This window comes from Mustelus asterias, chromosome 28 (assembly GCF_964213995.1).
Source record: "Mustelus asterias chromosome 28, sMusAst1.hap1.1, whole genome shotgun sequence".
NCBI lineage: Eukaryota > Metazoa > Chordata > Chondrichthyes > Carcharhiniformes > Triakidae > Mustelus > Mustelus asterias.
This window is the reverse complement of record NC_135828.1, coordinates 19,827,522-19,849,990: the sequence shown is the minus strand read 5'-3', so window position 1 is coordinate 19,849,990 and position 22,469 is coordinate 19,827,522. Positions and strand designations below refer to the sequence as shown.

Here is a 22,469-nt window from a genome sequence, read left to right as displayed (position 1 = left end):
GCTATCTCACAGTGCCAGGGATCCGGGTTCGATTCCAGCCTTGGGTCACTCTCTGTGCAGAGTTTGCACGTTCTCCCCGTGTCTGCGTGGGTTTGCTCCGGTTTCCCCCCACAGTCCAAAGATGTGCAGGTTAGGTGGATTGGCCATGGTAAATTGCCCCCTTAGTGTAGGGGGATTAGTAGGGTAAATACGTGGGGTTATGGGGATAGGTTCTGGGTGGGATTGTGGTCAGTGCAGACCCAATGGGCCAAATGGCCTCCTTCTGCACTGTATGGATTCTGTGATTCTATTCTATGATCTCATACAGGCCGAGGAATCTTTATCTGTAAATTCGAAAACCAAACACATCCAAAAGACTCACTTTTTTCCCCCATAATCCTGATCCATAGAATGCATGGAATCCCTATAGTGCAGAAGGAAGCCATTCGGCCCATCAAGTCGACGCTGACTCTCCGAAATAGCATCTTACCCAGCCCCACCCCCACCTTATCCCTATAACCCTACGCATTTACCATGGCCAATCTACCTAGTCTGCACACCTTTGGACACTAAGGGGCAATTTAGCACAGCCAATCCACCTAACCCGCACATCTTTGGGGGGAAAACTGGAGCACCCGGAGGAAACCTACGTAGACACGGGGAGAATGTGCAAACTCCACACAGACAGTGTCCCAAGCCGGGAATTGGACCCTGGTCCCTGGCGCTGTGAAGCAGCAGTGCTAACCACTGTGCCAACGTGCCGCCCATTTTGAATCTCATTGGCCCTTAGTGCAAGAAGTCTTGTTGATTGGCTGCACTGCTGACCTCGCAATGTTTGTGGTGAACATGTCAAAAATAAATGTATGTAATTATCATTCACTGATATGTCTTACTTTTCCAGCCACTTCATACACTTTAGACTGTAGCTAACCTCAGCTTCCGCTGCTTAATGTAAGTTAATGTGAGATATTCAAAAACCAAAATTAAAATGCAGTTGGCCCTGTGGGTTTTGGATAAAGGACACTCCACTTGTATCTGATGCTTGGGTCTGCTTCCATTTGGATTTTCCCACAAGTGGAACCATCTTCTGCATTTCTAACTTATCAAACCCCTTCATTATTTTAAAGACCAGATCAACTCTCAGTGTGGGATTTTCTGCCCCCCGCACCCCCCCCCCCCCCCCCCCCCCCCCCCGCTCCCTGCAGCCTGTTTTCCTGCAGCAGGGGCAGCTCATCACTGGCCGCTGGCGGGAGTCACCTTCGGCAGAACCAGAGGATCCCTGGTAGGGTAGAAAGGGCTGGAAAATCCCTCGGACTCCGCCTCTCCAGAGAAGAGAACCAGGAACTGTTCGGTCTATTGTTAAATTTGCACTTCTCGGATCTGATTTCCACAGAATCATAGAATCCCGACAGTGCTGATAGAGGCCATTCGGCCCATCGAGTCTGAACCAACGCTCCGAAAGAGCATCCCACCCCCGGGCCAGCCCCTCCACTCTTTTCCCGCAACCCCACACATTTACCACGGCTAATCTCCCAAGCCGACACATCTTTGGAAAATAGGGGGCAATTTTGCATGGCCAATCCACCTCTCCTGCGCATCTTTGGACACCAAGGGCTCTATTTCGCCATTTTGATTCCAAGTGCTGGGGGGACTTGAAACTGAGAGTGTTTCAGATCCGACTTTTAGATCCGCTCTCAGGCGCCCCCATACGCACTCCACCTGAAAAAATATCAGCGAGTCCGAATCATGCTGAACAAGCCTATGAATGGGGCTCAACGCGCCTGAAACCCTGCAGCTCCGATCGGCGCCTCCAACTGCGCATGTGCAGAAAAAAAATGATGGAATGCCGTTCCCCTGCCACCTCCCTCCTGGGCCGGATAATGCCTCCCCCTGGCCCCCTCAGACATTGCCCCACTCCCACAACATTACTGACCCCCTTATCCCCCCACCCCTCCGCCATCCAGATCAATCACAGGCCCCTCCCCTCCTTTCCCCCACCGATCTCAGGCAGAGTGATCCACCCTCCCCCCCTTTCCCCCCCCACCAATCTCAGGCAGAGTGGCATTGGACCCCCCTTCCCTCCCACTGATCTCAGGCAGAGAGCTGTTGGACACTTGGCACCTAACTCCCCACTATCTGGAGTGCCCGAATCGGATTTATATGGAACATGTCTGTTTCACGCCGATTCTGGATGGGTGAACGTGATGGTAAAGGGGGAAGTGCCGGTAAGGTTGAGCGTGCAGCCCATTAAGTCAATTTAAATGCATGCAAATGCATTTAAATGGCCGTCGCGCCCATTTCAGGCGCGATTCCTATCGCGGCTATTTTCAGGCTTGGTAAAGGGGGAATTGGCACGGAGGCGGGCACGGATCACGCTACTCGCCTCACGGGCGCAACGCGATGGTAAAATCGGGCCCTAGGGGGCAATTTAGCATGGCCAATCCACCTAACCAACATGCTTTTGGACTGTGGGAGGAAACCGGAGCACCCGGAGGAAACCCACACAGACACGGGGAACAACGCCTACACTTCCTGGTGGGAAACCCTTTTTTTTGTACTTTCCCCAGTGTTCCTGCATCATTTTTGTAATTGGGAGCGCGGTTGCATGCACTGTTGGAATATCAAGAGACTCGCTGCCAGTTCCATTGTGTCAACCGTGTATTAAATAATGTATTGTTTTGAATAATTGCCACAGTACGTTACATTCTGAACTGTGCAATATGCCCAGAGCCAATGGGGCATGCATTATTGATAACAACTCACGGTTGTCATGGAACAGTCAGATTTGTCTGGCTGAAAATGTCGGTGTTATCAACAATATTATCACTGGCAGTTTCTGCTGTGAGTAAAGTTCCAAGACAATCACTGCGGCCTGTAAGGTTGCTAAGGAGCGGACTTTTCCATATCCACATGCTCAATGAGCCATTGCTTTCTTTCCCTCCTCCCTCTCCCTTGCACCTTAACCGACAGCCTCCCAATGCGTCTGTCCTTCGATTTCCCCCTTCCTGCAGATTGTACTCATCATAGAATCCCCACAGTGCAGAAGGAGGCCATTCGGCCCATCGAGCCTGCACCAACAACGATCCACCCAGGCGCTTTCCCATTGGAGGCACGGTGGCACAGTGGTTAGCACTGCTGCCTCACAGCGCCAGGGTCCTGGGTTCAATTCCCGGCTTGGGTCACTGTCTGTGTGGAGTTTGCACACTCTCCCCGTGTCTGCGTGGGTTTCCTCCGGGTGCTCCGGTTTCCTCCCACAGTCCGAAAGACGTGCTGGTTTGGTGGATTGGCCATGCTAAATTCTCCCTCAGTGTGCCCCAACAGGCGCCGGAGTGTGGCGACGAGGGGAATTTCACAGTAACTTCACTGCAGTGTTAATGTAAGGCTTACTTGTGACTAATAAATAATCTTTAACTTTAACTCCACATATTTAGCCCACTAATCCCTCTAACCTACACACCCTGGGACATTGAGGGGCAATTTAACATGGCCAATTCTAACCTGCACATCTTTGGACTGTGGGAGGAAACCAGAGCACCCGGAGGAAAGCCATGCAGACACGGGGAGAACATGCAGACTCCACACAGACACTGAGCCAAGCCGGGAATCGAACCCGGGTCCCTGGTGCTATGAGGCAGCAGTGCCAACCATTGTGCCACCGTGCCGCCCCCTTAATTTAAAATCGAACTACACAGGGACTGTGCCAAAAGATTGGATGAAAGTTGTACCTAACAGTGAAACTGAGTTGCTGTCTGTGGGGGAGAGATTGTTGAGAGTTGTGTTTAACCCAGTCCTTATCGTGACGTACTATTACAGCGTTTCTTTTCACATCCGCCCTCTTTTCGGTCTGCACGGGTTAGCTTTAGTCTTTAGCTCGAGTTTCCCAAGGAAAACAAGGCGTTAATGATTTACCTGCGCACTTGTTAATCCTGCTGAAGAACGCAATGTGTACTTCATTCCACGGATACGTACTTTGAACTTTAGCAAGGAGGGCCTTGAGATTCCGCAGACGTTAAGTCCTTTCCAAGCATGTACCTCTGGGAACACATTGGAGATCTTGTTCTAGGGTACAGGGTGTTCTGTCACACTCGCAGCATGCACTAAGGTGCCATGCTGTTCAGCCAGTCCATAATAGTCACGATACAGCACGTGAACCTCCTCACACCCTCCTTCATCAAGCCCCCACCAACCCATGGGCCCGATCTCTCACTCTTTCCAAGTATTTCCTCAATGTCCAAAGCAGTACTTCCAAACGCCCCATGTAAGGCGTGGTGGGGAACCTTTAAGCCAGGTATTCTACATTTGATTTGAATCAGAGAATCATAGAATCCCAACAATACACAAAGAGGCCATTCGGCCCATTGACTTTGTACTGACAGCAATCCCACCCAGGCCCTATTCCCATAACCCTACACATTTACCCTGCTAATCCCCCTGACACTAAGGGGCAATTTAGCGTGGCCAATCCACCTAACCCTCACATCTTTGGACTGTGGGAGAAAACCGGAGCACCCGGAGGAAACCCACGCAAACACAGGGAGAGAACGTGCAAACTCCACACAGACAGTGACCCGAGGACAGAATTGAACCCGGGTCCCTGGGGCTGTGAGGCAGCAGTGCTAACCACTGTGCCACCATGCCGTCCCAAATTTGATTTGATTTATTATTGTCATAGGTATTGGGATACAGTGAGAAGTATTGATTCTTGCGCACTGTACAGACAAAGCGTACCGTTCATAGAGTAAGAAAGGAGAGAGTGCAGAATGTAGTGTTACAGTCACAGCTAGGGTGTAGAGAAAGATCAACTTAATATAAGGTAGGCCCATTCAAAAGTCTGATGGCAGCAGGGAAGAAGCTGTTCTTGAATCGGTTGATACATGACCTCAGACTTTTGTATCTTTTTCCTGATGGAAGAAGGTGGAAGAGAGAATGTCTGGGGTGCGTGGGGTCCTTAATTATGCTGGCTGCTTTTCCGAGGCAGCGGGAAGTGTAGACGGAGTCAATGGATGGGAAGCTGGTTTGCGTGATGGACTGGGCTTCATTCACAACCCTTTGTAGTTCCTTGCAGTCTTGGACAGAGCAGGAGCCATACCAAGCTGTAATAGATCTGGAAAGGATGCTTTCTGTGGTGCACTTGTCTGGTCTGATGGCAACAGGGAAGAAGCTGTTCTTGATTCAGTTGGTACGTGACCTCAGACTTTTGTATCTTTTTCCCAACGGAAGAAGGTGAAGGAGAGAATGTCTGGGATTCTTGGTGTTGCAGTAATGACTGGCACAGTGCCAAGAGCAAAGGGTATCCCCTCCTTCACAAGGCCAAATGTGGACCTCGCTGGTGGTGTGTAGGCCAAGGAAGCCCGTATTGAACCCTCGCTGTGGGAGCCAGGGTAAACATGGCCAAGAGTGAGAAAAAGCCTGACCAACTGACCTTTCCCGTTTCTCCCCACCACAACCGTGAACGAAAGATTTGTGTGGGAATGCAGTGGGACAGGGTTGTACCCAGAATAGTATTGCTTATGCTCATCTATCCCACGTAAATGGGGTGCTTTCCATTGACATTGCAATCTCCAGCGGGATCAGGCACCTTCCGGGGCGTGAGTCACTGGCTACATGACCCCGTGGTGAACCCAAAATCGCAGCCAGGCCGTGGCCCAAGAAACACTGAGCTCGAGGTAAGAATGTTTTGAAAGGGTAAAGGGCATTGGGTCCGAACCGTCATTTCCAGCGCAACACTTTGTATCGAAGCTTCCCCTCCCAGCGGGAATCCTAACAGGAGAGGACACTTCATTTAGATCACCGAATCCTACAGTGCAGAAGGAGGCCATTCGGCCCATCGAGTCTGCACCGACCACAATCCCACCCAGGCCCTATCCCCGTAACCCATACATTTACCCTAGCTAGACCCCCAGACACTAATGGGCAATTTAGCACGGCCAATCAACCTAACCCGCACATCTTTCGGACTGCGGGAGGAAACCAGAGCACCCGGAGGAAACCCACACAGACACGGGGAGAGCGTGCAAACTCCGCACAGACAGTGACCCAAGCCGGGAATTGAACCCGGGTCCCTGGAGCAGTGAGAGAGCAGTTCTAACCACTGTGCCACCCTGCCACGGGCAGAAGCCAAGGTATCCATTCCCCTTTGGTGGTATATACTGGGCAAATTTGGCGGAAAATCCCACCTGTGTTCTTTGTTTTGGTAAACAAGTGCATGGGTACTCAAACCGCTTGACTGGACAAGGACAGTGTGGCTGAATGTCCAGTTTATGTGATAAGTGCTGCTTTGACTGAAGCAAACCTCCCACCCACCTGCTTCTGCTCCAACTCCTTCCTGGTTATAAAGTTGAACAGAGAGAGCATCAAGAAACGACCCTGAAAAGCTTGACGTATTGAGGAGTGTGTGAGGACTCTGGGTCTGTACTCGATGGAGTTTAGAAGGATGAGGGGGGGGATCTTATTGAAACTTACAGAATACTGAAAGGCCTGGATAGAGTGGACGTGGAGAAGATGTTTCCATCAGTAGGAGAGACTGGGAACTGAGGGCACAGCCTCAGAGTAAAGGGACGGACATTTAGAACCGAGATGAGGAATTTCTTCAGCCAGAGAGTGGTGAATCTGTGGAATTCATTGCCACAGAAGGCTGTGGAGGCCGGGTCATTGAGTGTCTTTAAGACAGTGATAGATAGGTTCTTGATTGGGAAGGAAATCAAAGGTTACAGGGAAAAAGTGGGAGAAGTTAAAGTTAAAGTTTATTTATTAGTCACAAGTAGGTTTCCATCAACACTGCATTGAAGTTATGATGAAAATCCCCTAGTCGCCACACTCCGGCGCCTGTTCGGGTACACTGAGGGAGAATTTAGCACGGCCAATGCATTTAACCAGTGCGTCTTTCCAACTGTGGGAGAAACCGGGGCACCCGGAGGAAACCCACGCAGACACGGGGAGAGAGGGGGAGGGAGGGGAGAGGGGAGGGGAGAAGTGGGGAAGAGGGGGGTCGTGATAGGGGGGTAGGGGGGATGGGGGAGAGGGTGATGGGGGGGGAAGAAGGGGGGAGAGGGGAGAGAGGGATAGAGGGGGGAGGGGGGGAAGGAGGGGGAGGGGGGAGAGGGGGAGAGGGGGGAGGGGGGAGAGGGGGAGAGGGGGGAGAGAGGGAGGGGGGGAGGTGGGAGGGGGAGAGGGGGAGGGGGATGCTGGTGAGAGGGGGGAGGGAGAGAGGGGGGAGAGGAGGGAGGGGGAGAGGGGGGAGGGGGGTGCGGGTGAGAGGGGGGAGGGAGGGAGAGGGGGAGAAACAGAGAGCGGGAGCGCAGGGAGAGTATGGGAGGACATGGAGGAGTGAGCAGCGGCAACTATGAACCGGGTTGCTTTCAGGCTGCGCTCGATGGCATCGGGAGGGATGGAGTCAGGGCCGACTCCGTGGATCTTGTGCGGGACACAGAAGCTGAGCTCCAGCCAGTTATTGGTGTGCAGGTGGACGACGCCTGTGGTACAGAGGCTGTGAGGAGGATAAGGGACTGTGTGCAAACTCCACGCTCCAAGCCAGGAATCAAACCCGGGTCCCTGGCGCTGTGAGGCAGCAATGCGAACCACTGAAACATATCAGCCATGATTGAATGGTGCAGCAGACTCAATGGGCCGAATGGCCTAATTCTACTCCTATATCTTATGGTCTTAGGGTCAAGCTTCAAGTTAATTGGCTGATTCAATCAGATTTCCAGAAGGAATTTTCAGCAGGTAAGGCGGAGGTGCTCCATCTCCCTCTCTGTCACTTCCAATTCCCGACTTGTATGCACCCAGTGCCACCGGTGTAAAGGTGCCCTCTGGAATTAGATGCCAGCCTCATATCAGGGCATCAATGCATCAGTCCCACCCCCGTGCCAGCTGAACTGAATATTGCTGGCACCTTTCCCCAGTGCACTCTGATGGAAAATTAAAGCTGGTTTCTTTGCAGAAGATGGCACTCCAATAGCACCGATACTGGGCATCGAGCTTGATCACAGAGTGGCAACTGCCTGACCCTGGGAATTCTGACATTAGGGACACGTACTGGGCAGCGTGGTGACACAGTGGTTAGCACTGCTGCCCCACAGCGCCAGGGACTCGGGTTCAATTCCTGGCTTGGGTCACTGTCTGTGTGAAGACTGCACGTTCTCCCTGTGTCTGCGTGGGTTTCCTCCGGGTGCTCTGGTTTCCTCCCACAGTCCGAAAGACGTGCTGGTTAGGGTGCATTGGCCATGCTAAATTCTCCCTCAGTGTACCCGAACAGGCGGCGGAGTGTGGCGACTAGGGAGTTTTCACAGTAACTTCATTGCAGTGTAATGTACAGCCTACTTGTGACTAATAAATAAACTAAACTAAAACTAAAACGCAAGCAACTAATGGTGTAGCAACAAAGCTGGTTCCCTTGGCCAAAACATCCTTTATCTTTCTGTAGTTCTGTTCAGGAAGCGTAGAGTTCTCACAACAGAGAGCGAGCTCCCTACCCCTTGATATTTGAGCAGCTTCGTATGGTAATATGGAGATAGTATTTTCAGTGTAACAAACCAAACCAGCAGTCCTCACAGGCAGACAGGCGTCTCCAGGAACCTGTCGATAATCTGTGGAATGAGCAACACAGGTCTAATGGACAAAGAACCAAGCTTAATGCATTGTACATTTGAACCCCGGACAATGCAGGCGTAAATAGTTTACGAAGAAATATTATACTCTATCTGGAATTTTTATTTGTGACAAACCATTTGTGGTATTTGGACTTCTGGACTCCTAATCGCTAATACTGCAGAGGAATCCGAAGGCAAAGTTTCCACAATCACAGATAAGGGCCAGAAAAGTGTGGTAACCAAGTGACAAAAAATGCGAGGTAACCCAAGGCCAATGCCTTTTAAACTTGATCACTTAATCTATGATAGATGGCTGACAATCTATGCTGGTCATAAGAAACTTACAGCGTTGGAAAACATCATAGAACATAGAACAGTAGAGCACAGAACCGGCCCTTCGGCCCACGATGTTATGCCGAGCTTTATCTGAAACCAAGATCAAGCTATCCCACTCCCTATCATCCTGGTGTGCTCCATGTGCCTATCCAATAACCGCTTAAATGTTCCTAAAGTGTCTGACTCCACTATCACTGCAGGCAGTCCATTCCACACCCCAACCACTCTCTGCGTAAAGAACCTACCTCTCATATCCTTCCGATATCTTCCACCATGAACCCTATAGTTATGCCCCCTTGTAATAGCTCCATCCACCCGAGGAAATAGTCTTTGAACGTTCACTCTATCTATCCCCTTCATCATTTTATAAAGCTCTATTAAGCCTCCCCTCAGCCTCCTCCGCTCCAGAGAGAACAGCCCTAACTCCCTCAACCTTTCCGCATAAGACCTACCCTCCAAACCAGGCAGCATCCTGGTAAATCTCCTCTGCACTCTTTCCAGCGCTTCCACATCCTTCTTATAGTGAGGTGACCAGAACTGCACACAGTATTCCAAATGTGGTCTCACCAAGGTCCTGTACAGTTGCAGCATAACCCCACGGCTCTTAAACTCCAACCCCCTGTTAATAAAAGCTAACACACTATAGGCCTTCTTCACAGCTCTATCCACTTGAGTGGCAACCTTTAGAGATCTGTGGATATGGACCCCAAGTTCTCTCTGTTCCTCCACAGTCTTCAGAACCCTACCTTTGACCCTGTAATCCACATTTAAATTAGTCCTACCAAAATGAATCACCTCACATTTATCAGGGTTAAATTCCATAACTGAGATATATATGGCCGGCACGGTGGCACAGTTGTTAGCACTGCTGCTTCACAGCGCCGGAGACCCAGATTCGATTCCAGCCTCGGGTCACTGTCTGTGTGGAGTTTGCGCGTTCTCCCTGTGTCTGCGTGGGTTTCCTCCAGGTGCTCCAGTTTCCTTCCACAGTCCAAAGATGTGCAGGTTAGGTGGATTGGCCATGGTAAATTGCCTTTAGTGTCCAAAGATGTGTGGGTTAGATGGAGTGGCCATGCAAAATTGCCCTTAATGTCCAAAGATGTGCAGGTTAGGTGCATTGGCCATGCTAAGTTCTCCCTCAGTGTACCCAAACAGGCGCTGGAGTGTGGCGACAAGGGGATTTTCACAGTAACTTCATTGCAGTGTTAATGTAAGCCTACTTGTGACACTAATAAATAAACTTTAAACTTAATTTCAACCTTTGACAGAATCCAAAACATCATGCCCCTAGAAGCTTTGATAATGTATCACACAAGAAGCCATGGTGAAGAAATGATTATAAAAACAAAATTCTTCAGCAATGTCTGTGGGGAATAGTGTGTCAGGTCAATGGTCATCGTGTTCTCACGATAGGTCATCGATCCAAAACGCTAACCCTGGTTCCCTCTCTGCAGGTGTCTACTAAGGATTTCCATCAATTTCTGTTTTCTTTTTCAGATCTCCAGCATCCTCTTTGCCAAGGAATAGTTTCTTGGCTTCCAACCAATTGGGACGATTGCAATGCAGTGCCAACCTTCAGGAAGCATCGTGGAGGACATACCCCTGTTGACATCAATGGTGATGAAATGGAATGGCCAAGAGCTTCCGGTTCCTCAGTGTCCAGATCACCAATAACCTTTCCTGGTCCCTCCATGCTGCCTCTGTAGTTAAGAAAGCCCACCAACATTTCTACTTTCTCAGAAGACGAAGGAAATTTGGCATGTCAGCTACAACTCTCACCAATTTTTACAGATGCACCATAGAAAGCATTCTTTCTGGATGTATCACAGCTTGGTATGGCTCCTGCTCCAACCAAGACCGCGTGAAACTACAAAGGAACTATAAATGAAGCCCAGTCCATCACGCAAACCTGCCTCCCATCCACTGACTCTGTCTACACTTCCCGCTGCCTCGGGAAAAGCAGCCAGCATAATTAAGGACCCCACGCGCCCCGGACATTCTCTCTTCCACCTTCTTCCGTTTGGAAAAAGGTACAAAAATCTGAGGTCACGTACCAATCGACTCAAGAACAGCTTCTTCCCTGCTGCCATCAGACTTTTTGAATGGGCCTATCTTATATTAAGTTGATCTTTCTCTACACCCTAGTTATGACTGTAACACTACATTCTGCACCCTCTCTTTTCCTTTTCTATGAACGGTATGCTTTTTCTGTATATGCACAAGAAGCAATACTTTTCACTGTATCCTAATGCATGTGACAATAATAAATCAAATCAAATCAAAGGTTTGGGTTGTTAACGAGTTTAATGACTGTATAACGCGCAAGAAACAATGCTTTTCACTGTATACTAATACATGTGACAATAATAAATCAAATCAAGTCAAATCAAAGTCAAAAGAAACCTCTCCGCTTTGCGATTCTAATGGTTGTTCCTAAGTTATGCAAACCAGGAAAAGCCAAATCAGAGTTTTCAGATTTTTCTTTTGTTTTGTGGAACCCTTGATTCATTTTCCAACATTTAAAGACACATTGTACAAGTAACTAGTAAATGAATCAGCGAGTTGGGAAAAGGCATTACCTTCCACTGCATTCTCCTGCAGGACCTCAGTGGCTTGTAATAACAGGGCCCAGATTTCATTGTCTTCTATGGGGCCTCCCCTTGCTTCCAGCACCTCTGCCAGAGTCACAAAAGAATTACTCATGGCTGAATGGGGAAATCCTGTAAGGGAAGATCAGACAGAAATAGGTGTTACCGTCAACAGCACGTAAAACAAACCAGAGATTCCCTGCGGCACAAATGGAGGCCCATTCGGCCTATTGTGCTGGCCCTCTGAATCCAACTAGTCCCACTCTCCTACTCTTTCCCCATGCTCCTGTAAACCCTTTCTTCTGAAGAAGACACACAATTCGCTTCTTCTGAAAATTACTGTTGGACTAAAGATGTGGGGGTTAGGTGGATTGGCCATGCTAAATTGTCCCTTAGTGTCAGGGGCACTAGCTAGGGTAAATGCATGGCATTATGGGGATAGGGCCTGGGTGGGATTGTGGTCGGTGCAGACCCAATGGGCCGAATGACTTCCTTCTGCAGTGTAGGGATTCTATGATTCTAAAAGATGCTATGAACTCAACCAAGATGGACCTTGTACAGCGTTAAAAACTGATAATAATTACGTATAAGTACGCGTGTTATACTGCAGCCAACACCATATGGGAGATAGAGAATAAATTTGTAATCTGACCCCAAAAGATAAACTAGCACAATTAACATTTATGGTGTTATTCAATGGGACCATACTGCACACTTTGAAGTTATTAACATTATCCCATTTACTTAAAACCGGGTGGAGGTTGAGGTGACTGAGTGTAACGTATGTGTTTGTACCTTAGCCAGCAATGTGAAACACTGTGCACAGGGTAATTCGCAGCCACAAAGACTATCAATTATTTAGTTCATCAGCAGAGACCAGAGCAATGCATGCAAGCATCAGCGATGACAAAGGAGAAACTCTAGAATCCACACACCATGATCATGGTTTGCACCTGGTGCTTAGCTGAAAATAATGAGAAAGTAAAGTGTGCACAGAGCTCCTTGTAAAGGCGCAACTATTTTTGGGAGTTTGAACTCCCGACATCATACCCCTCTTTCTCAATTCCATAAGGACGAGGAGCGGGAATGGCAATTCAGGCCCTCGGGCCTGCCCCACCATTGAATACAACCATCGCTGATCCCATCTGGGCCTCAACTCCACTTTCCCCCATAACCCTTCGAACCCTAACTAATGAAAAAATCTGTCCACCTCTTCCTTAAATTCATAAGACCATAAGACCATAAGACATAGGAGCGGAAGTAAGGCCATTCGGCCCATCGAGTCCACTCCACCATTCAATCATGGTTGATTTCAACTCCATTTACCCGCTCTCTCCCCATAGCCCTTAATTCCTCGAGAAATCAAGAATTTATCAATTTCTGTCTTGAAGACGCTCAACGTCTCGGCCTCCACAGCCCTCTGTGGCAATGAATTCCACAGACCCACCACTCTCTGGCTGAAGAAATTTCTCCTCATCTCTGTTCTAAAGTGACTCCCTTTTATTCTAAGGCTGTGCCCCCGCGTCCTAGTCTCCCCTGTTAATGGAAACAACTTCCCTACGTCCATCCTATCTAAGCCGTTCATTATCTTGTAAGTTTCTATCAGATCTCCCCTCAACCTCCTAAACTCCAATGAATATAATCCCACGATCCTCAGACGTTCATCGTATGTCAGGCCTACCATTCCTGGGATCATCCGTGTGAATCTCCGCTGGACCCGCTCCAGTCCCGGCATCCACCGCACTCTGGGTTAGTGAATTTCAGACTCAACACCCTTTGAGAGAAGTGATTTCGCCGCAAATCTGTTTTGAATCTGCCCCCTCCCCCTTATCCTAAAACTATGACCTCTCATTCTAGATTGCCCCACAAGAGGAAACATCCTCTCCACGTCTACCCTGTCAATCCCCCTGATCATCTGATACACCTGAATTAGATCCCCTCTCGTTCTTCTGAAATCCAGGGAGTATAGGCGGCCTAAGCTGCCCAATCTCTCTTCATAAGGCAGACCCCTCATCTTTGGGATCAATTTAATGAACCTCCTCCAAGCTGCCTCCAATGCAACTACATCCCTCCTCAAACAAGGGGACCAAAACAATACACCACCAAGCCCACCAACGCCTCTACTTTCTCAGGAGGCTAAGAAAATTCGGCATGTCCACTACAACCCTCACCATATTTTACAGATGCACCATAGAAAGCATCCTTTCCGGATGTATCGCAGCTTGGTATGGCTCCTGCTCTGACCAAGACCGCAAGAAACTACAAAGGGTTGTCAATCCATCACGCAAACCAGCCTCCGATCCACTGACTCTGTCTACACTTCCCACTGCCTCGCGAAAGCAGCCAGCATAATCAAGGACTCCAAGCACCCCGGACACACTCTATTTGACCTTCTTCCATCGGGAAACAGATACAAAAGTCTGAGGCCATGTACCAACCGACTCAAGAATAGCTTCTTCCCTGCTGACGTTAGACTTTTGAATGGATCCACCTTATATTAAGCTGATCTTTCTCTACGCCCTAGCTGTGACTGCAACGCGACATTCTGCACCCTCTCCTTTTCTTCTCCCCTATGCACTCTATAAATGGCATGTCTTGACTGCAAAGCGTGCAAGAAACAATACTTTTCACTGTATCCCAATACAGGTGACAATAAAATAAATCAAATCAAACACCATTCTAAATACGGTCTCACTAATACTTGGTGCAGTAGCAGCAACTCTTCACTACTTCTTTAATCCATTTCTTCAGCAATAAATGCCAGGATTCCATTTGCCTTCCTTATTAAGTGCTGGCCTGAGTCTTCACCTGAGGAAAGTAATAAGGATTGGAATATCGGAAAAGGAGTAGGCCATTCGACTATTTGGGTCTATTCCGCCCATTCTTTTGTGGCTGATTTGTATTTCCAGCATCTCCCTTTACAGTAGCAAAGAGTCATAGAGGTTTACAGCATGGAAACAGGCCCTTCGGCCCAACTTGTCCATGCTGCCCTTTCTTTTAAACCACTAAGCTAGTCCCAGTTGCCTGCATTTGGTCCATATCCCTCTATACCCATCTTACCCATGTAACTATCTAAATGCTTTTTAAAAGACAAAATTGTACCCGCCTCTACTACTACCTCTGGCAGCTCGTCCCAGACATTCACCACCCTCTGTGTGAAAAAATTGCCCCTCTGGACACTTTTGTATCTCTCCCCTCTCACCTTAAACCTATGCCCTCTAGTTTTAGACTCCCCTACCTTTGGGAAAAGATATTGACTATCTAGCTGACCTCATTAAGCATGGACAACTTACACAAGCCAGCTTCCAACTCCTCTGCTCCAGATGAATATTGAAGATCTCCTGTCAGGACAGAGTATGGAAATATTTCACCGTCGGGGAGATCCCCAGTACATTTGCCTTCAGTTGAGAGTCTGTTGGCTGGGCCATGTCAGCCAAATCAACGATGGACAAAGACATGCGCTGCGATGAACTTACTATCCACACCAGACCAATAGATCACCCACATCTGCGATTCAAGGATACCGATACACAGTACTCATTAAGGATTTCATCCACTTGCTGTGGTTTCACGCATAACTTCCCTCCATTGTCCTTGAGTGGGCTTACTCTTTCTCTTGCTACCCTCTTGCTCCTAATATATGCATACAAAGCCTTGGCTAAGATAGTCAGGGGAGGTGATGGCCTAGTGATATTATTATTAGACTATTAATCCAGAAACTCAGCTCATGTTCTGGGAACCCGGGTTCGAATCCCGCCACGGCAGCTGGTGGAATTTGAATTCAATAAAAAAAATCTGGAATTAAGAATCTGCTGATGACCATGAAATCATTTTTGAATATCGGAAAAACCCATCTGGTTCACTAATGTCCTTCAGGGAAGGAAATCTGCTGTCCTTACCCGGTCTGGCCTACCTGTGACTCCAGAGCCACAGCAATGTGGTTGACTCTCAACTGCCCTCTGAAATGGTCTAGCGAGCCACTCAGTTCAAGGGCAACCAGGGATGGGCAATAAATGCTGGCCCAGCCAGCGACGCCTTTGTCTCAAGGATGAATTTTTAAAAACAGAAGATCCACAAAAAATAAATGGAATTCAGACAAAACTTCCTGACCCACAAAGTGGTAGGAATGTGGAACTCGCTACCAGAGCGTGGTTGGCCTAGGTGTTTTTAAGAGGAAACTAGATAAGCCTACGATGGTGCAAGGAACAGATGGTTAAGCAGATAAGGTTCGATGAGGAAGGATTGAAGTAGGGTTGCCAACTGTGATTAAATGTATTCTTGGAGGTTTCATCACATGACCTTCCCCCGCGCTCCAGCCATTAGTCGGCCAACACATCCATCTTTGTGATGCACTGCCTTCCTACGCCAATTGGAAAGCGATAAGATTCATTACCCAACTGGATGATACTTGACTGTCAGCCAGTCTTTCTTTCCCATTTTCAATTTTTTTTTATACCTGTTAAAGAGAAATGTTCAAAAGAAATGATGAGATAAACGATCTTTTTAATGCCCCGATGATGTCTCTCCAGGGTCGCACACGGCTGTGTCCTGGAGATTGGTCTTCCATAGCTGGAGACTCCAGGCCAGTCCTGGAGGGGTTGGCAACCCTGGCTGGGAGGACGCTCATGTGACATGGGTGGCAGAGTGCGGCCTCCCAGCGCCAGGGACCCGGGTTCGATTCCGGCCTTGGATGCCTTCAAACAGTTCGGCCCCATATTGACATCTGCAAACGAGCTAACACCTGCTTCAGGTGTGGGCCGCAGTCCACCTCATCTTTGCCCTTTTCCAACATGGTGGATGGCGCACTTCTGGTCTTAAGTGTGCGCATGCCTCCTGCGCACCATTTTGGTGTCTTAACTCGCAAATCCTTAAAAAGAAACGGGCACGATTGGGTCAAATTTAAACCCATCGGGCTCTGACTAGATCCAGCTGAGGCAGTCTCTGTCCCTCAACATGGATCCACAGAAGAAAGTAGCACACAAAATGATTAAACTGACACGTCAACCATTTTCAGCCCAATTCCTCTTCATATTTTATCAGCAAAAGGCACAGAATGGCCATCCTTAAGCTCTGATGTAACTGAGAAGGCAAAACTTTGAACCACGTAATACCTCGGAATGTGGCCTCTTTAATAATTTACTGACTATACAGAGAGGCCATTATCCCATGCTTCATTATAAAAGAATTTGAGCGTCTTGAGTCTGGAATTCCCTCCCTAATCCTCTCCGATTCTCTACCTCTCTTGTCCATTGCGACATTCCTTAAAACCTACCTCCTTGAACAAGTCTCCCCCTCCGTCCCCCGGTGCGGCGTCTTGGTGTCAAGTTTTGTTTGGTAACATTCCTGTGAAGCATCTTGGGAAATTCTGCCATGTTAAAGGCACTGTCTAAATTGTTGTTCTTGAGATTGATTTCGGGAGAACATCTTTGAGAATCACTCCCCAGTTGCCCTGTCAGAGGGATCGATAATTCTGGCAGGTTCTGCCGCGGAGAACAAAATAAGCTTCCAACGAAACAAGATTCTGGAAAATGTGTTCATCCCGAGGGTTGTCACTCGGGACGGTCTCTGCTCACTGAGATCAGTGCTTTAAAATTAGGGTTTTTTGTGTGTATGTGTTATTAAGAGAGTCGCACATTAAATGTCATCACTTGAATCAGGTAGCATAGGACGATAAAATAGTGACACACACCCTGTTACGATTACCCCCTCCCCCCTTCCCTTGGAGGTGGCCCACAGCAGGACCAAAGATCCCGTCAGTGGAAACAGCTGGAAAATGTCGGCCATCTTACAGCAAAATTCAATGTTAACTTTTGTTAATCGTGGACTGTAATAAGTCTTCGGAGGCCGAAGTCCCTTCACCAAAATCCCTTTGTTTACAAACTCTAACAGCAGTACACAGAGTGCTAGTAGTTAGCAGTCTATCTCTGGAGGTGTCAGAGGAACTGACACTCCCGGTTGGGTATAAGAAAAAGACTCCCCGATTGGTCCATCAACTGGTTCCTTAATCAGGGAGTTCAAACTCCAATAGGCCAACCTCAATGGCCTGATTGAAGTCATTACATGGACACAGCTTGTTGCCTGGTTTAACTTCATCCCGATATTCAAACATGTTTTCCTGTCACAGTAATATTTACAAGCCGTAGTTTTATGGGTAGAGTGATGGGGGTCGGGTTTTGCAATCTGGAGTTTGAATAATTGAAGGAGCGAGAGCACAATTTGACATTATCTCTTTTCGATTTTCTTCTTTTGGACTCTCTATCTCTGATTCACTCTCCTCCATCAATAGGGTTACCAACTGTGATTAAATATACTCCTGGAGGTTAGGTGTCCAGATCACCAATCTGTCCTGGTCCCCCCATGCCGATGCTATTGTTAAGAAAGCCCACCAACACCTCTACTTTCTCAGGAGGCTAAGGAAATTCAGCATGTCCGCTACAACTCACTGATTTTTACAGGTGCACCACAAAAAGCATCCTTTCTGGTTGTATCAAGCTTGGTATGGCTCCTGCTCTGCCCAAGACCACAAAGAAACTACAAAGAGTTTTGAAGGTAGCCTAGTCCATCACACAAACCAGCCTCCCATCCATTGACTCCATCTACACTTCCCGCTGCCTCGGCAAAGCAGCCAGCATAATCACACACCCCGGACATACTCTTTTCCACCTTCTTCCGTCGGGAAAAAGATACAAAAGTCTGGGAACACCTACCAACTGATTTGACTCACCTGATGAAGGGGCAGCGCTCCGGAAGCTTGTGATAGCAAATGAACCTCTTGGACTTTAACCTGGTGTTGTGAGACTTCTTACTGTGTTCACCCCAGTCCAACGCCGGCATCTCCACATCACCGACTCAAGAACAGCTTCTTCCCTGCTGCCATCAGGTTTTTGAATGGTCCTATCACACATTAAGTTGATCTTTCTCTTCTCCCTATCTGTAACTGCAACACTACATTCTGCACCCTCTCCTTTCCTTCTCCCCTGTGCACTCTATGAACGGTATGCTTTGTCTGTATAGCGCGCAAGAAACAATACTTTTCACTGTATCCCAATATATGTGATAATGATAAATCAAATCAAATCAATGTTCATGTTTGCCTGCATTGCAACAATAGTTACTCTTTCAAAGTCCTTCACTGACTGTGACGTATTTTGGGGAAATTAGAGGAATTACTGTAAGCCTACTTCACCTTTCCCCTTTCAACTCTTTGTGGTCACGACAGAAGCCATGGAAACCAAACCCAAAGACGTTTACACAAAACCTCAGAACATGGCTCGGGTTTTCAGGTAATGACCGAAAGGCAAACAACGCGCTACCTTCAAGGTTTGTAAATCTTTACAAGCTTGGACTTGGCACAGACCGTGTTGACTTGCCTGAGCACTTGGGCAGAGGTTCCAAGAGGCTGGCCAACGTTCATTTGACAGCCGAGTCTTGACTAAACAACAGAGACTCACAAACATCTCATACAAGCTGCAGAACAGAAAGTTGTGTATTGCTGTTGTAGTTTGTCAGAGTTTGTCATTCTGGTCTATCTGGTGTCTCCAGTTAGTATTGTAGAAACCTCTGGAGTTTGCACTTTCTCCCTCAGAAGGAGGCCATTTGACCCATCGAGTCTGCACCAACCACAATCCCACCCAGGCCCTATTCCCATAACCCCACATATTTACCTTGCTAATCCCCCCTGACACTAAGGGTCAATTTAGCATGGCCAATCAACCTAACACGCACATCTTTGGACTCATAAAGATAAAAGAACTTTAACTTTATGATGTGCGTGTTAGGTGGATTGGCCGTGCTAAATTGACCCTTAGTGTCAGGGGATTAGCAAGGTAAATATGTGGGGTTAAAGGAATAGGGCCTGGGTGGGATTGTGGTCGGTGCAGATTCAATGGGCTGAATGGCCTCCTTCTGCACTGTAGGGATTCTATGAGTGAAATCTTCACAAGTGCTGGTGCCGGTTGAGAGCTGTTCTGGAAATGGACCAACGAAAATCTCACCAACTACTCCATTTCAATGCCAGAAAGTAAAGAATGTTGACGGTGAAATCTTTACCCTGCGTCACTCCAATACAGAAAGATAAAGGATTCAAGAAAATTCTTCAATCATTCACGCAATCTGAGCGGACATGAGTACATTTTTCACGTTGTGATTTTTGCATTTCTCCACATTCCTTTCCCGTCCCTTTGTAAATAAACGAAGTGTTAGGGTACAAATCAGAAACCTCCCAAGATATATTATGAAGTCAGATTAGACCCTAACAATCTTCCATTTCGGCGTTAATGTGACGATAAGACGTTTCACTCCGGGCACAATTCTACTGATAAAATAGGAAGCTTTTATCAAAACAAACTTTATTTAAGAGGACAGTTTAATTATAACAAATGAATTAACTTAACTTTTAACAACTGAACAATACTTAAACATGACAAGATGCAATTCTTAACTGCTAAATATCGCTGTGCTCCAATCCAACAAAATTTCCCTTATAGACTTAAACCTCCCTTTAAAATCAGTTCACAAAGCACAGACATACTTGCTTTTCTTAGGTTAACAGTCCTGGAGCTTTCAGAACATCTCAGGAGAGAGAGAGAGAGAGAGGGATGAAAAAAGAGAAAGGCTGCTTTCTTCTGGCAGCCCAGGCAGCAACTGCTTGTATTTTAAAATGAAACTGAAACTATTTCTTTGTTGCAAGTTTTGCTCCTCCCATTAAGCACAGGACTCTGTCGCTATCAATCAACCTAATCAAAAAACTGCTCTGCAATCACAGGGGGAACCTAAGTAAACAGAAATGAATTAGTTCTGCTTAAACAAACACACCAGTTCTAAAATGAGTACTTATCTAGTTCTCCCAGCTACCAATTTAAAGGTTTTCCTGGACAAACTGGCACCTTACAAAACAGAGCTGAATTCTAAACATGCCCTTTGCAAGAAGCATGATATAAATGCATTTCCTAAAGGCACAGTACCATCATAAAGGGAATATGTTTCTTCCAGAATCACAGAACGACACAGTATAGATGATGACCCTTGAAACCAAAAGAGAAAACGCTGGAAAATCTCAGCAGGTCTGGCAGCATCTATAAGGAGAGATGAAGATGTGCTCTTTCCCCTTTCTTCATCCCCCTTCCCTTACCCTTTCTCCCCACCTGCTCCCCCTTTTCTACATTCTCCCTCTGTCCCATCTTTCCCTCCCCTCCCCCAACATCTCCATCTGTCACAGTTTACAGCTTCTCTGCCATTTGGCCATTCACACCCTTTATTCTCTCTGTGGACTGCTATTAGCAGTCCTTTCCCCTGGTTTCTATGGCTATGACTCATCTTTCATTCCTTCACTCTGCAGTATAAATATCTCCCGCTTTCTCTGCCTTTTAGCTTTGACAAAGGGTCATCTGGACTCGAAACATCAGCTCTTTTCTCTCCTTATAGATGCTGCCAGACCTGCTGAGATTTTCCAGCATTTTCTCTTTTGGTTTCAGATTCCAGCATTTATCCAGCAGTTGTTTTTATCCAGTGATGACCTTTGAACCTCTTCCTGGAGCAGGAATGCAAGAGAACGAAAGCCATTTTTGTCGACTGATGAATGGCCAACCACCAATAGGAGTGGCCAAAGATATTTATCAAGAGATGACAGGGTGAGCCACAATAAAGTTTATTGACCTCACCAAGTTAGGAGACTCATTGGACTTTACATTGGTACCATGTCGTAAATATCCATGGTACTTGTATCAGGATTCTAGCTGGTTGGAAAGTCAAAATTTTCTCCTCCCCTTTGGGGGAGTGTCACAAGAATATCTTTCTTAAATGCCAACATGACACTTATCTTAGCAACATAACGTCACTTCAAAATATTTACTTATTGATCTTTTGCTCAATAAATTTGCTGAATGGTTAAAAGCTTAAAACGGAGGTCGTGCTCTCCTAAGTTTTTATTAGTGTCACAAGTAGGCTTACATTAACACTGCAATGAAGTTACTGTGAGAATTCCCTAGTCGCCACACTCCGACGCCTGTTTGGCTACACTGAGAGAGAATTTAGCACCTAACCAGCATGTCTTTTGGACTGTGGGAGGAAACCGGAGCACCCGGAGGAAACCCACGCAGACACGGGGAGAATGTGCAGACTCCGCACAGACAGTGACCCAAGCCAGGAATCGAACCTGGGTCTCTGGCGCTGTGAGGCAGCAGTGCTAACCACTGTGCCACCATGCTGCCCATTTCAAAGATTGAAGAAAATTCCCTCAAGTGGCTAGGATAGCTCCAGTACCCGGAGTGATAAACAGGGAAAGTCTCTGTTCATTTTGCTTGGCATTATTAGAAGCTTGGTGATGGCAGAAGGAAAAACATAGAAACCAGCAGCAGGAATAGGCCATTCGGCCCTTTGTGCCTGCTCCGCCATTCTTTTTTAAAATTCTTTCATGGGATGTGGGCATCGCTGGCTGGGTCAGGGTTTATTGCCCATCCCTAGTTGCCCGAGGGCAGTTGAGGGTCAACCACATTGCTGTGGCTCTGGAGTCACATGTAGGCCAGACCGGGTAAGGATGACAGATTTCCTTCGCTAAAGGATGTTATTGAACCAGATGGGTTTTTCCGACAATCGACAATGGTTTCATGGTCATCAGTAGATTCTTAATTCCAGATTTGTACCGAATTCAAATTCCGCCATTTGCCATGGCGGGATTCGAACCCGGGTCCCCAGAACATTACCTTGAGTTTCTGAATTATATGTCCGGTGAAAATATCACTGAGTCACTGCCCACCACCACCGCCACCCCACCCCGACCCCCCTTCAGTTTGGCTGATCCTTTATCTCAACACCAAACCCCTCATGCTCTCTCCATACTCCTTGACACCTCGTTGGCCTGGACACCAGATGAATACCCTGTCCATCTTTATGTGGTACAATGAGACCTTTTATAGTTGCTGGCAGGGCCGGCATTTGATGCCCGTCCCTAATTTCCCCTGAACTGATTAGCTTGCTG

General features: G+C 47.5%; 1 protein-coding gene across 1 annotated transcript in view; it reads right to left on the bottom strand.

Moving 5' to 3' along the window:
* The window catches only part of ptpn20 (protein tyrosine phosphatase non-receptor type 20), a 322,568-nt gene that overhangs the window by 279,270 nt on the left and 20,829 nt on the right, over positions 1–22,469 (bottom strand). Inside the window, exon 2 of the mRNA XM_078199281.1 lies at positions 11,486–11,626. Coding sequence (XP_078055407.1) covers positions 11,486–11,609 — 124 coding nt within the window. The 5' untranslated portion in view covers positions 11,610–11,626. The remainder of the gene's footprint in view (positions 1–11,485; positions 11,627–22,469) is intronic.